This window comes from Trichosurus vulpecula, chromosome 6, assembly GCF_011100635.1.
Source record: "Trichosurus vulpecula isolate mTriVul1 chromosome 6, mTriVul1.pri, whole genome shotgun sequence".
In the NCBI taxonomy this organism is placed as follows: Eukaryota; Metazoa; Chordata; class Mammalia; order Diprotodontia; family Phalangeridae; genus Trichosurus; species Trichosurus vulpecula.
In genome coordinates this window covers 168,465,136-168,480,459 of record NC_050578.1, presented here as the reverse complement: position 1 = coordinate 168,480,459, position 15,324 = coordinate 168,465,136, and the positions used below count along the sequence as shown (strand labels likewise).

At 39.5% G+C, this 15,324-nt stretch overlaps 1 protein-coding gene across 1 annotated transcript in view; it reads left to right on the top strand.

Moving 5' to 3' along the window:
- WDR19 (WD repeat domain 19) overlaps positions 1 to 15,324 on the top strand; it is an 87,839-nt gene that overhangs the window by 65,866 nt on the left and 6,649 nt on the right. The window contains exons 29-31 of the mRNA XM_036762333.1: positions 1,953 to 2,049; positions 6,418 to 6,542; positions 10,679 to 10,760. Of these exons, the coding sequence (XP_036618228.1) occupies positions 1,953 to 2,049; positions 6,418 to 6,542; positions 10,679 to 10,760 (304 nt within the window). The remainder of the gene's footprint in view (positions 1 to 1,952; positions 2,050 to 6,417; positions 6,543 to 10,678; positions 10,761 to 15,324) is intronic.

The window sequence follows — 15,324 nt, the reverse complement described above, 5'->3', positions numbered from 1 at the left end:
TGGCATGCCCTAGTCCAGGGGTGGGAAACCTGCGGTCTTGAGGCTACATGTGGCCTTGTTCTGTAAAATCTGGATTCAGTCAAAAGGCCGAACTTGAGGATCTAGATAGAAGGCCACATGTAACCTCAAGGCTGCAGGTTCCCCACCCCTGCCCTGGGCCCAGGATCCTGAGAACTATAGCTCTCTGTCCTGAGAGGCCATAGAAGGCCTTGAAGATTCAGCATTCTAAATTTCAGAGATGGGGGTGGGAGGTACAGCAACTAAAATCTACCAAAGTTCTTAGCATAGACATATTCCATAGGTGGAGGTCAGTACAGAAACCCAGATGACACAAGTTGAGAATAACTTCAGTCTTATCTGACATGGATAAAAGGAGGGTGAAATATATATGTATGTGTATACACCCAAACAGTTTTGTGTAGAAATATATCCACTGCAATTGGAAACAAGTGGGGATAGAGAGTTATTAGGAGGGAGAATAATGGTTACCAACCAAGTGAGGAAGGAATAGTTTGTAGCCAAACAAACTCCACCTTTGGAAGATAGATCCTGAAGGGGCAATTAATAGGGAAAAAAATGAAAAGCAAAACTGAAAAGTAAGGAATGCCTATCATTGGGGAATGGCTGAACAAATAGTGGTATACAAATGTAATGGAATATTATATGAGAAATGAAAAAGGAAACATTTTTCAGAAAATCCTAGAAAATCTTGTGTAAACTAATGCAGAGTGAAAGAAGCAGAATCTAGAGAACAATTTATACAGATCTCTGAAAGACTTAAGAATTCTGATCATAGCATGCGCAATCATGTCTCTAGAGGACATATAAAGCAAGTACCCAAAAGGACTCACGGTGCAGAAAGACACATTGAATTTGTGATTGTGCTTATTTGTTTAAAAAAAGGGGGGTTTTTTCTTATTTTAATTGGGTTTGGAGAATATGAGAAGAGTGGGAGGCTAGCAATAGTGATACCCAAAAAGAGAAGACCACGGATATATTTTTTCAGCAGAAGACTGTTGATGTATATATTTAAGCAGAAGGAAGAGAACAGAAAGACACGCAAGAAGAAACACAAGTTTTGAAAGTGAGATGTTGAATTTATTATATAATTTTTGATCATTTTTATTTTGTTAAGTATTTACCAATTACATGTAAAAATTTTAACAATCTTTCTTTTTTAATTTTGAGTTTCACATTCTCTCCCTCCCACCCTTCCCCCCCCTCCTTGAGAAGGCAATTGGATATCGATTATACATGTGAGATCATGCAAAACATTTCTCCATATTAGCCAAGTTGCAAAAGAAAAGACAAAATAAAACAATAAAAGTAAAATTCAAAAAAGCATGCTTCCGTCTGCATTCACAGTTCATCAGTTCTCTCTCTGGAGCGGATAGCATTTTTCACCATGGGTCCTTCGGAATTGTCGTGGATCATTGTCTTGATCCAAGTCTCTGACTGTAGATCATCCTTACGGTATTGCTGTCACCATATACAGTGTTCTGATTCTGCTCATTTCACATTGTATGAGTTCACATAAGTCTTCCCAGATTCTTCTGAAACTATCTTGCTCATCATTTCTTATGTAGCATAATGGATGAAGAATATAAATATAATATTAGAAGAATATAAATGTAAATGGATGAAGAATGGACAACAAATTTTATATGTGAAATATAATTTTCACAGGATTAATTTTAAACTATTTGCAATGGTATATTATAATATAAAACATACTTCTGAAAGCATAGATATATATTATCTAGGATGTTTCTAAAAAAATTGACAAATTAACTGTAATCAATACAAACTGTCAGCTACTTGTCAACAGATGTTATTCCAGCTGAAATGCAGCATTTTCATTTGATCTCCAGCTATTTTGCTTTTAGCTAATTATCTGTAAAGGAAGTGATATTTTCCCTAATTATAGCTTCTGTTATGTGATTCTAATTAAGGATGCCAAATATCTGTTCCGCTTATACATGGCCCTAAAACAATACAGAGAAGCTGCTAGGACTGCTATTATAATTGCCAGAGAAGAACAATCTGCAGGTGAGTAGCTCAGGATTCAAACTGCTTTTGCTGATATGACATCATTTTAATTTTACACCTCAGTAAGAATTGCATATTAGACTATGAGAAGTATATTCAAAGTAGGCCTCTTTCCAGTCAAAAGACAATCTGGTTTCATGTCTTCACAATTCCTTTCTCCAGTCATCTATTTACCTGGTAAGGATGAGGAGCAACAGTGCAAATAATACAAAACTCATTTCAGTTTGAATTTGAATCATTTATTTTAGATTTGTAGCCTACTTAGATTTTTATAAGATTTGAGATTACTAGGATTTGGAAATTATCTCCTTATACTTAAGTTTATTCCTTTGCATTATCTTCACAACTTTAATACTGTGGTGGCTTTATAATTTTAACATTATCACTACGCTCATCCTGTAAGATTCTTAACCCTAACTTTACATAAGTCCACCATAGGGAATCCCCTTAACAAATGAGACAGCTTTCCCTGGTTCTTTTAATGTTTGGAAGGATACTGATGTACCCATCTGTCATGTCTAATTCTTGCAACATGGCCAGTTCATCTCCTTTTCTTGTCCTCAATGCTGTCTTTAACTCCACCAATTTATTGTTGGTAATACTGTGGGCTATTTAGGTTTGCCGTGTACTGTCCTTTGGGTTACTTTTAATTTTCAATTGAATTCCAATTAACAAACATTTACTAAACACTTACTAAGTGTGAGCACAGTGCTAGCTAGGTGCTAAGTATACAAAGATAAAAATAAAACAATGCCCAACTTCAAGAAACTTATATTCTGCTGAGCAAATACAGTAAGTAGGTGGATAAATACAAAGTATATTTAAAGTAATACAAGATAATTTCCAGAGGGAGAGATGAATAACACCTGAGGGGGATCGGGAAAGGTGGCACCCAAGCTTGGCTGTTAAGGAATTTAGACATTCTGTGAAACAGAAATAAGGAGGGCCTGTAGTCCAGAGGAGCAGGATTATTGATGCAAAGGCTTGTATACAAGAGGTAGTGTGTTAAGGATTGTACAGGGAACAAAGAGTAAGCTAACTGGACTGGAACCAAGGTGACCTCATGGCTCAGGTTAAAGCATATACCTGGATTCGAGATTTCTAGAAAACTGATACACAAGAAAATGATACAGTCATGAGTTTTATTATGTGATGCAGGAAACAGCCAAAATGCAGCATAGCCACACTATGGCAACATCAACAGACAGAGGTTTGTCCTCACATGCAAGAAACTCATGCCAACCTGAGGGTGAGGGAAGCGTGTTGGGGAAGGAACACACTCAAAATTTGCAATTCAAGTGGCAAGATTCTATTCCCTAAGAATGGGCTTGGGTGAGCACAGGTAATTGGTGCCAGATGTGGGAGGGGCATTCCTGATCAGACCCATATGTGGTGGAGTTCTTGGAGTCTCTTATCAATACCAGGCCTGGGTAAAGCTCGGGTAGGGAGAGATTTTATTGGTACCACAAATCTGTCATTAACTAAGGCAACAGAAGAATGACTCAAGACCCCTACAGCAGCTCAGGAGTTTATCCAGTGAGAAAACTGCAAAATTATCTGCCTGACACATAGTTAACAGTGGAAAAGTGGACTGTTTGCTTTGCCCATTTTTTTCTAGGGGCATTAGGATCACGAAGCCTAGGACTCTATGTCTTATCATTATAATTTGACATCAAACTATAACCATAACATCCAACAATATAAAGTTTATAATTATCACAGTGGGTGAAGAGGAGTAATTTGAAATAAGACTAGAAAGACAGGCAAGAAACACATTTGGAAGGCTTTAAATGCCAGGCTGAGAAGATTGTATTTTTCCTAGAGATGATAGAAAACTGCTCCAGGGAGGAGGGAAAATAGTGAAATCCATGTTTTAGGAATATCAATATGGCAGCTATGGGAGACAGAGAAGGGATCAGAGGAAGACCAGCTAGGAACCTATTTCTGGTCTAGCTCAATTGATCTCCAATGCAGAGGGAACTGGAATAACCCACAAGGGGTTTTGATTTGAATCCAAGCTGTTAGTGATCAGCTAATCAGAGGGTAAGAAGATGGGTGGTATCCTGCTTCCACTAAAGTCAATTTGGGAGTTGTTTCTAACGCAGCTACATCAACCCCTTCAACACTCTCCCACTTCACCCCTCCCACATATTGTCTTCAGTGACTGTAGGGAATGTGGGACCCTTAGGGCAGGAAACCTCTTCTGTGAAAAACACAACGATGTGAAAGAGACTGTTCTAACTAGCCTTAATAGTGTTGAAAAATGCAGCCTGTGACATGCTGCTGGATGGCCAGCCTGCTGAGTTAGTGTCTTGGACTCATGCCAGAAATGGCTATTGAATGGACAGTGATCCTGCCCTCTGGTCATAAGATTTAGACGTGGAAAAGAAGGTAGGGGTCAGCTAGATAAACCCCCTTGTTTTTCAGAAGAAACCAGAGCACAGAGTAGTGAGGTGACTTTTCCGAGGTCACCAAAGTAATAAAGAGGATAGTTAAGCCCAAGTCTTTGAGCTGTTCTCTCTTTATCTACTTAATTTTGCTGTATTTTGACTTAGACTTTCCCTGGATAGGTGAATAGAATATAAAATGTCTCTCCAAAGATGACAGGGGACACATCTTGGTGGTGACTTCAAATAACTTCTGGAAAACCTTAAAATTTAAGGCTGGCCTACCAGAAAGGAGCTTATATCCAGCCTTAGTGGGATATCTCCCCAAGTGACTGACCCCCTTGCCCACCAGTCCAAACAGGAAGTATGGCTTGGAGACTGTATATGTGAGATGAGTGTTTGCAACAAACATGGGATAAAAAAAAAGCTGAGCTGAGGCTATACTTTTAAGCTGAGCATCACAGACTCTAATTTGATGCCAAACAATCAAGCAAGCATTTATTAAGGGCCTTCTATGTGCCAGGCATTTTGCTAGGGACTGAGGACACAAAATCAAAAATTAAATAGTCTTTGCCCTCAATAAGCTTATTCTGCCAGGCATAGTAGCTCATACCTGTAATCCCTGATACCAGGTAGGCTGAAACTGATGGACCTCTTAAGCTTGAGAGTTCTGAGCTTCGGTGGGTTGGCTGATCTGAGTGTCCACACTAAGTTCAGTATCATTATAGTGAGGCCTTGGGAGCCAGGAACCACCAGGTTGCCTGAACCAGCCCATATCAGAAATTGGGTAGATCAAAACTCCCTTGCCAAACAGTACTGGGATTGAGCCCATGAGTCGCCCCTGAACTTCCAGCCAGGGTAAGCTAGGGAGACTCAGTTTCCAGAAAAAAAAAAGTTGTTTATATTCTGTCAGAGGAAACAACATTAGTATATTCAAAATACAAAGTTGAGTTGCAAGGAAGGTACTAGCATCTGGGATAGAAGAAAAGCCTGATGTAGGAGATGATGCTTGAAGGGAGCTTTGAAGGGAGCTATGGATTCTAAAAGGTACAGACAAGGAGAGTGAATTCCAGGAGTGGGGAGGGGAGCGGAGACTGTGCAAAAGCACAAAGATGGTAGATGGAACCATGTGAGAAGAATATCAGGAAGACTAGTATGACTGGAATGGGAGAAATTAGAACTAGCTCAGAGCATGCCAAGAGAACTTTCCTGTGGTTATGAAGTAATTAACTTGGAATTTTCCAGAAAGAATTTGCCTTTCCTAGAGAAATAACAACCTAAGACTGAATTGTACACCCCCTTCTTTGGAACCTGAGGGAAGAAACTTGGGCATATGTGTAAGAAAGGCTGAGTCCACTCAGGTCAGAATTTTTCTGGAGTGTTGTGTTCAATTCCAGGCCCCACATTTCAGGAGAGGGCAACCAAGATGATGAAACCATTCACGGATTGCTTAAATGAACTGGCCATCTCTAGCCTGGAGAATAGAAGACATTAAAAGGATGTTTATAGGATAAGAGGACTTAGGCTTGTTCTGCTTGGTCCCAAAGGGCAGAACCCAGACCACCGAGGGGAAGAAGCCAATTATTTCCATTTATTTTCCTTTGCCCTCTTGTGGATTCAAATTAGATAAGCTCTAAGATGTAGAATTCCCTGTACACAGGAATCAGCACACTAAAGGCCTCACTACCTAGTCTTCATTTTGTATATCCTCCAACAAAGACTGCTTTATACTACTTTTCCTCCCTCTGAAGTTATTCCTTACTTGATTCAGTGCCACCTAATACATGGGGTGCATAGGTTTTTACCTCCTAAGAGGTAAAGACTATAACATGTTTATTTGATTGTCACCTAAAACAGCATAATGAGAGCATATAAATAATTCATTCATTTGTAAAATGAAGAAATACCTGCTTCCCCAAAATTTTTAGATTCCGTTCTTTATAAATTTGTTGTCTTAAATTCTCACCTTTTTTTTTTCAAGGAAACTATCGAAATGCACATGATGTTCTCTTCAGTATGTATGCAGAATTAAAAACCCAGAAAATCAAAATTCCTTCTGAGATGGCTACCAATCTTATGATTCTGCACAGCTATGTATTAGTGAAGGTAATACATAAGTGTCTTGGATAGGATGAATACTTAAGACTGTATTTTTGAACAATCACTCATTTCCCACCAATGATTAAGGATAATTTAGTGGAAAGCAGACTGCAATCACTCACGATGGCTAGGTTCTAGACTCACTAACTAGCTATGTGATCTTGGACAAGTCAATTAGGATCTAAGACATTTAGCTTCCTCATCCATGGCATAGAATAATAAGATAATAAAAATCTCAATTTGAAGGGACCTCAGACATCATCTACTTGTTGAATTAATATAGAATCTAGTCCAATCCATACCTTACCAAAAATTACCTCTAAAACATGCTTAGCAGGTGGTCATTCAAGTTCCCCTTCAAGTTTTCCAGTGATAGAAAACCCATTCTTTCCCAGGTTGGCCTCCAGTGAATCACCCCATTTTGTCAATATTCTTTCTAGAACATGCCCACAGCTGAACACCAGCTTCCATAAGGGATCTGACCCAAGCAGAGCTCCTGTTTCACATTGTCAATTCGTGTTAAGTTTGCAGTCCAAAACAAAACTTTATCTTTCCCTTTAAACACCCGCCGCCTTCCTACCTTCCTTATTACTATAGAGGAAAACAACACCACCCTCCCAGTCCCTCAGGCTCACTACCTAGGCCTCATCCTGGATTCCTCACTGTCTCTCACCCCCATATCCAGGCTGTTACCAAGGCTTGTCAATTTCACATTTGCATCATCTCTCAAATACGCCCCTTTTTCTCCTCTGACACTGCCACCACTGGAATGCAGGCCCTCCTCCCCTCATGCCTGGACTATCGCAGTAGCCTGCCAGTGGCTCGGCCTGCTTCAAATCTATCTCTACTACAAACCATTCTCCGCTGAACCGCCAAAGTAATTTTCCTAAAGTTGCAGCCCTTATCATTTCACCCCAATAGTCAATAAACTCCAGTGGCTTCCTATTGCCTCCAGGATCAAATACAGAATGCTCTATTTGACATTTAAAGCCCTTCGTATTCTAGCCCCTTATACCTATCTCGCCTTCTTACAATCTCACGCCCCATACATACTCTTCAATGCAGTAACACTGGCCTCCTGACTGTTACACAAACAAGATGTCCCTTGGCCTTGAGCATTTTCTTTGGCTGTCTTCCATGCCTAGAATGCTCTCCATCCTACATTCCAGCTACTGACCTCCCAGCCTTTAAGGGCCAACTAAAATCCCATCTTTTACTGGAGCCTTCCCTCTGTAAATTACTTCCAGTTTATCCTGTATTTAGCTTGCTTCGTATATATTTGCTTGTATGCTGTCTCCTTTATTAGATTGTCCATTTCCTTGAGGGCAGGGACTGTCTTTTGCCTCTTTTTGTATCCCTAGTGCTTAGCCCATAAAACACAGTAAATGTTCATTCATTCATTGATTTCTTTGATCTCTTTAGTGTGTATAGACCTAATGGCAGTATTGCTGGGTCAAAGTGTATGCCCACTTTAATAGCTCGTTGGGCATAGTTCCAAATTGTCTCCAGAATGGCTGGACCAGTTCACACTTCGGTCAACAATGCATTAGTCTGTTTGTTTTCCCACGGTCCCTCTAGCTTTTATCATTTTATTTTTTTAATTGTCTTAGCCAATACCATGGGTGTCATGGGGCACTTCAAGAGTTGTTCTAATTTGCATTTCTCTATTGGCAATTTAGAGCATTTTTTTATATGGCTATTAATAGCTTGGATTTCTTTCTCTGCAAACTATGTATGTACTTTGACAACTTATCAATTAGGGAAGAGCTCTGAGAGCTCTTATTCTTTACATTTGATTCAGTTCCGTGACAGATAGATGGATATCTTAGAAATGAAACCTTTATCAGAGAAACTTATTGCAAGGATTTTTTACCTCAGTTTCCTGCTTTTCTTCTAATTTTTGCCACATTGCTTTATGAAAAAAAATAACCTTTTAAATTTTGTGTAATCAAAATTATCCATTTAAGTAAAATATTTTTAATTTTATGTAATCAAAGTTGTCCATTTTACCTCCTATGAACCTGTCTCATTTGATCATGAATTCTTCCCTCATCCCTAGCTATTGGTAATTTGGCTTTCTTTCTTTTTTAAAATCAAACTCACTAATTGCTCGCCTTCTCAAGGAGAGAGAAAGGAAGGAATGAGGGAGAGAGTCTGGAACCCAAAATTTATTACAATGAATGTTAAAAATTGTTTTTATATGTAATTGAGAAAAAGATTTTAATTCCCTAGTGGCTTATCATTTTATTTGGGTTTTTTTAAACAGCTCTTAGTTTTATTTATTAATTCAACAGGTTTTTTTTTTACTTTCAATTTTATTAATCTCTGATTTTCAGGATTTTTGCTTGGCTGTTTAATTGGTGGTTCTTAATTTCTTAGTTTTCCAGCTTTTTAAATTCCATGTCCAATCCATTGATCTGTTCTTTCTCTCTTATTTATAAGTGTAGGGATATACATTTTCCCCTCAGTGCTGGTTTAATTGCATGCCACAAATTTTTTTTAATGTGGTCTCATTGTTGTCATTATCTTTAATGAAATTATTGGTTGTTTTTATGAGTCCCTCTTTGTCCCCTACATTCTATAGGATTATTATTTAGTTTCCAATTAATTTTTAATCTTTGTTTCAAAGACCCTTTGTTGAATGTAATTTTTATTATATTATTGTTGGTAAAAAGATGCATTTAATATTTCTGCTTTTCTGCATTTTTGTGAGGTTTTCACACCCTACCTAATACATAATTAGTTATGAAGGTACCCTGCACAGCTGAGAAATAGGTATACTTATTTCTATTACCATCCAGTACTCTCCAGAGATCTATCATATCTATGTTTTCTAAAATTCTATTCGAGGCTTTAACTTCTTTGTTATTTATTTTTTTGGTTAATTCATCTAGGTCTAAATTGAGGTCCTCCCACTATTATAGTTTTGCCATCTATTTCTTGTAATTCATTTATCCTTTCCTTTCAAAATTTCAATGCTATGACATTTGGTTTAATATTGATATTAATCCACTGTCGATGGTACCTTTTGGCAAAATGTAGTTTCTATTTATCTCTTTTCATTTTAGGATAGTTTTTGCTTTTGCTTTGTCTGATCTTGACTCTGCCCCTGGAATAATAAGTTCATGATGAGCTTATGCTAATTTGTAGTGGTCACAGCTTTCCTTTCTAAGTGTTCACAAACCATCTTTTTTAATAATGCGTTCTCATATTTTGCCAAGAATTTAAGCTCCCTGCCCTATAGTTTGAAGGTTCCATCTCATTCACCTTTTTAAAAGCTGAGCTGTTTCCCATCTCTATTTCTGTTGCACCTTTCCCATTCTACACAGTTTCTCAGAGATCACTAATAGTGGCTTAACAATGATATCCCCAAGTTCTTAAAGAACCCTGGGATGTAGTTCATCTAGCAAGTAAACGATTTATCTGCTGTTCCCATTCTAGTAGAAAGTTCCAATAAATGGCTAAATAGTTAAAATCCATTACCATAACTAAATCCTCCCTCCGCTTCCAGAACTCATTGTCTATTTCCTCTTTCTGGGTAGGTGGTCTATATTATGCTCCAGCTACATTATCACTCCTGTTTCTTATGCCAGTACTTTTTATCCATATGTGAAATCCCAACATGGATTTTTTCACAGAAGTCATACCTTTTTGATATAGTGTTATCCTATTGTCCCTTTTGGCACATCTATTCCTTTGAAGTAGGCATACCCTTCTGTCACTATATTCCAGTTGAATCAAAACTCAGCAAGTCATAGTGATAACAGTAACATCAAATCTACCTCCTTGCATTAAGTTTACACCCATAATACCCATCCTGCCTAATACTCAGGGTCGCAGTAAGGTTCCTTTGAGAACAGTGGAAATTAATTCACTCTGAAAACTCTTATACCAATGTAAGGTATTACTGCTACTATCATTAAATAACTTTTTTGGTTTTCCTAGGGAATAGTGGCTTATTATCTTGTGGATAATGGAAATTACTATAGAATTCTAGTAGTTATTTTTGTAGAAACAGAAGAAAAAGAGCTTTAAAAAAATTCATGTGCTTACACATGTGCATTCATCCAGAGGAGTATGAAGATATATATATATTTTTTTTTGGATGTTTACTGTAGAGTAAGACATATAATTTCTTTCAGATTCATGTTAGAAGTGGAGATCACATGAAGGGAGCACGAATGCTTATTCGTGTGGCCAACAACATCAGCAAATTCCCATCACGTAAGTACTATCTACGAAGTGCTCCTTTCTCACTTATAAAAATAATCTGTGATAAACCTAATCAAAATATACTTGACAGCTCCATCAAAAGATCTGTTTTCAAGTGCATGTTTTTGTTGCTGTTATACTTAGGCGGCATTAGGACTGTACTGTGATTTGAACTTGTTTGTTTGGTTTTTTTAAAAATAGCATAATAGATCAAAACTACATATACTCAAGTGAAAAAGAAATACAGAAATTGGATCCTTCTAAAAAAAATGTTTTAGATATACATGCAACAGGAAGGCAAGAAGGAAGGGAGGAAGGGAGGGAGGGAAAGGAAGGAAAGTAGTGTCATTGAACACTGGGCCTGGCACTGTAATAAGCCCAGGATATGAATACAAGCAAGAGGAATGATCTCTGCTCTCAAGGAGCTTTCTTAATGTTTCTAACAGGGAAGATAGCCTACAAAAGGTTACTGAAAGGAGGCTTGGGGAATGGAGGAGGTAAAAGTATTCAGGGGGGCTTGGTTTTGAAGCTCCGAAAAATTTAGAAACTGGTCATGGAGGAGAATGAAAGGAGACCAGCCTTGGCCCTTCTACAGAAAGGAACTTACAAATAGGAGGAGAGTAGGCCTTGCAGAGGACTGTTCCACAGTCAGTGGGCTATGGTGGTGGTAGGCTGTGCCAGAATGAGAAGGCAGGTCCAGGATGAGTCTAGCAGTAGAGAGGGCATGGTCTTGATGTCAGAGGAATTCAGGAACAGAGATAAAAGGGAACAGAAAAAGATGGCATGTCATTAGTATATTCCTCCAGTGCCATTTTCTCATCTCCAGTCATCACATACACCTACTTCACCTAATCTTAGGGGAAACATGTTATGATTAAAGAACAGGATGGTTGACAACCTCCACCATTCCCTTATAAAAAGCCTTTAACTTCACCATGATTTGTCATAGTCTGTAAAATTGGATTAGTTCTAATAGATGAAATCATTTTGGGGATAAATCATGCTGACATGTTTAACTTTTCAAAATAACTTTTATTAGATGATAATCTCAGGAAATGCTGACAGTCAAATAGAATGAGAAATGAAATTCCAAATTACATCATAAACTCCAAATGGTTTGCATTTTGGTTTTGGAAAAATAAGCTTCGCAAGATGGCGGCTGGAAAGCAGGGACTTCCTTAAGCTCTCCCACAGGTCCCTCCAAACACCTGTAAAATGGCTCTGAACAAATTTTAGAGCTGCAGAACCCACGAAATAGCAGAGGGAAGCAGGGCTCCAGCCCAGGACAGCCTGGATGGTTCCTGGAAAGGGTCTATCGCACAAAACTGGGAGAGGAGCAGAGCAGAGTCCAGTGTGGGCCATGCCCGGACCAACCACACTGGGAGCCGGGCAGAACAGGTGGTAGGGCCCTGAATCATTGAGCTGTGGCAGTTACCAGACTTCTCAACCCACAAATGCCAAAGACAACAGAGCAGGTTAGTGGGAAAAGCTGCTGAGACAGAGTCAAAGGAGTTCGCAGTTGGCCGCCGCCCCGGGGGCAGTGGAGGTGGTACAGCTCTGAGCCTGCTTCCAGACCTACAGCTGCAGTTGCTTCTGGCCCCAGGCCCACCAGGTGGGAGGAATTAAGCCACGGATCAGAGCAGGAGTACAAAGCCTGTTTTGGCCTGCTGGATCTGGGCTGAAATCCTGGTTGGTGGTTCTTGGGGGAGGAGGAGAGCTGGTGTGGCAGAGCTTGCTGTGTAGAAGTAGCTCTGAAAACAACAGCGCAGCCCCTAAAGCTTGGGACAAAGTACTCTCTACTCTACAAGCAGTCATACCCTGACAAAAAGCTCAGGGGTCAAGTAGTTGGCTGGGAACATGAACAGGACTCAGATTCAGACTCAGACTTTGGAATCTTTCTTTGGTGACAAAGAAGACCAAAACATACAGCCTAAAGAAGTCAACAAAGTCAAAGAGCCTACATCAAAAGCCTCCAAGAAAAACATGAACTGGTCTCAGGCCATGGAAGAGCTCAAAAAGGATCTGGAAGAGCAAGTTAGAGAAGTAGAGGAAAAATTGGGAAGAGAAATGAGAGTGATGTGAGAAAACCATGAAAAACAACTCAAAGACTTGCTAAAGGAGACCCAAAAAATACTGAAGAAAACACCACCTTAAAAATAGACTAACTCAAATGGCAAAAGAGCTCCAAAAAGCCAGTGAGAAGAATGCCTTGAAAGGTAGAATTAGCCAAATGGAAAAGGAGGTCCAAAACACCACTGAAGAAAATACCACCTTGAAAATCAGATTGGAGCAAGTGGAAGACAATGTGAAATATTTCATTGGAAAAACCACTTACCTGGAAAATAGATCCAGGAGAGATAATTTGAAAATTATTGGACTACCTGAAAGCCAGGATCAAAAAAATAGAGCCTAGATATCATCTTTCAAGAAATTATCAAGGAAAACTGCCCTGATATTCTAGAACCAGAGGGTAAAATAGAAATTGAAAGAATCCACCAATCACCTCCTGAAAAAGATCCCAAAAAGAAAACTCCTAGGAATATTGTTGCCAAATTCCAGAGATCCCAGATCAAGGAGAAAATGCTGCAAGCAGCCAGAAAGAAACAATTGGAGTATTGTGGAAACACAATCAGAATAACCCAAGATCTAGCAGCTTCTACATTAAGAGATCGAAGGGCTTGGAATATAATATTCCGGAGGTCAAAGGAGGTAGGATTAAAACCAAAAATCACCTACCCAGCAAAACTGAGTATCATGCTCCAAGGCAAAATATGGATTTTCAATAAAATAGAGGACTTTCAAGCTTTCTCAGTGAAAAGACCAGAGCTGAATAGAAAATTTGACTTTCAAACACAGGAATCAAGAGAAGCATCAAAAGGTAAACAGGAAAGAGAAATCATAAGGGACTTACTAAAGTTGAACTGTTTTGTTTACATCCCTACATGGAAAGATGATGTGTGTAATTCATGAGACCTCAATATTAGGGTAGCTGAAGGGAATATGTGTGTGTGTGTATGTGTGTGTATATACACACACACACATATACATAGAGGGCACAGGGTGAGTTGAATATGAAGGGATGATATCAGAAAAAATAAAATCAAATTAAGGGATGAAAGAGGAATATATTGAGAGAGGGAGAAAGGGAGGAATAGAATGGGTTAAACTATCTCACATAAAAGTGGCAAGAAAAAACAGTTCTGTTGGAAGGGAAGAGGGGGCAGGTGAGGGGGAATGAGTGAATCTTGCTCTCATCAGATTTGACTGGAGGAGGGAATAACATACACACTCAATTGGGTATCTTACCCCACAAGAAAGAAGGGGGAAAGGGATAAAAAAGTGGAGATGATAGAGGGGAGGGCAGTGTTTCAACAATCCGGCTAGCAGCTTCTTTGGGGTTGTAAGATCCACCCACAACCAGCACCCAGAAAGCTGCCAACAGCACAGGTTCTTTTGATCTGCTTAACTAAGGAAAGCAAGGTGAAGGGGTTTGACAAGCTTACTTTGATTCAGCATACAAATATCATTCACTTAGTTTAGGGGAAGAGACCAGCACACTGAACTTCAAAGCAAATTGCAAACAAATTACAAACATCAACAGACAGACCTTGTCTGATTCAAATCCCAATACATAGTTACCAGAGTTCAACAAAGTCTCAGCATCCAGGTTTACGAGCTGGAGGGTTCCTTAGCTACAGCTGCCTGGAGTCTCTGCATCAGCACCATCACCAGTGAGAGCCCTTTAACAAATTACAAACAGACAGACCCAATACAATTCACAGTTACCAACATCTAGGTTCAGCCCAGGGGGTTCAGAACAAGGGCTGGCCCAGAGTCATGCGCCACCACTGCTGTGGTGAAGAGGTGTGGCTTAGGTGTGGAACCTATGTGGGTGTGGATTGGCAACTGAGGTGGGGCCCAAGGTGGGGCAAACTCCAGGGAGGGCCTAGTTTACCTGTCTGACAGCAGAGGCTTTTAGACCACTTGGGTTTAAGTGGCCTCATTGTGATGATTCTAGGTCACATGGGTGAGTCGCATGTGTGACTCACCCTTGATGCTGAAAAAGATATAAAACCAGGGGTTGGACTTCTCTTCTTTGGGGCTCCTACCCACAGCCGTAGTGGTGCATGACTCTGGACCAGCCCTTGTTACGAGCTCCCAGACTGAACCTAGATGTTGGTAACTATGAATTGTATTGGGTCTGTCTGTTGATGTTTGTAATTTGTTTGTACTTTGCTCTGAAGTTCAGTGTGCTGGTCTTTTCCCCTGAACTAAGTGAATGATATTTATATGCCGAATTAAAGTAAGCTTGTCAACCCCTTTAACCTTGCTTTCCTTAGTTAAGCAGATCAAAAGAACCTGTGCTGTTGGCAGCTTTCTGGGTGCTGGCTGTTGGTGGATCTTACACCCCCACAGCAACTACTAGCCGGATTGTTGAAACAGGCAGATAGGGGGAGTAGGTAATCAAAAGCAAACACTTTTGAAAAAGGACAGGGTCAAGGGAGAAAACTGAATAAAGGGGGACAGGATAGGAGGGAACAGGATAGGAGGGAACAAAATATAGTTAGTGTTTCAC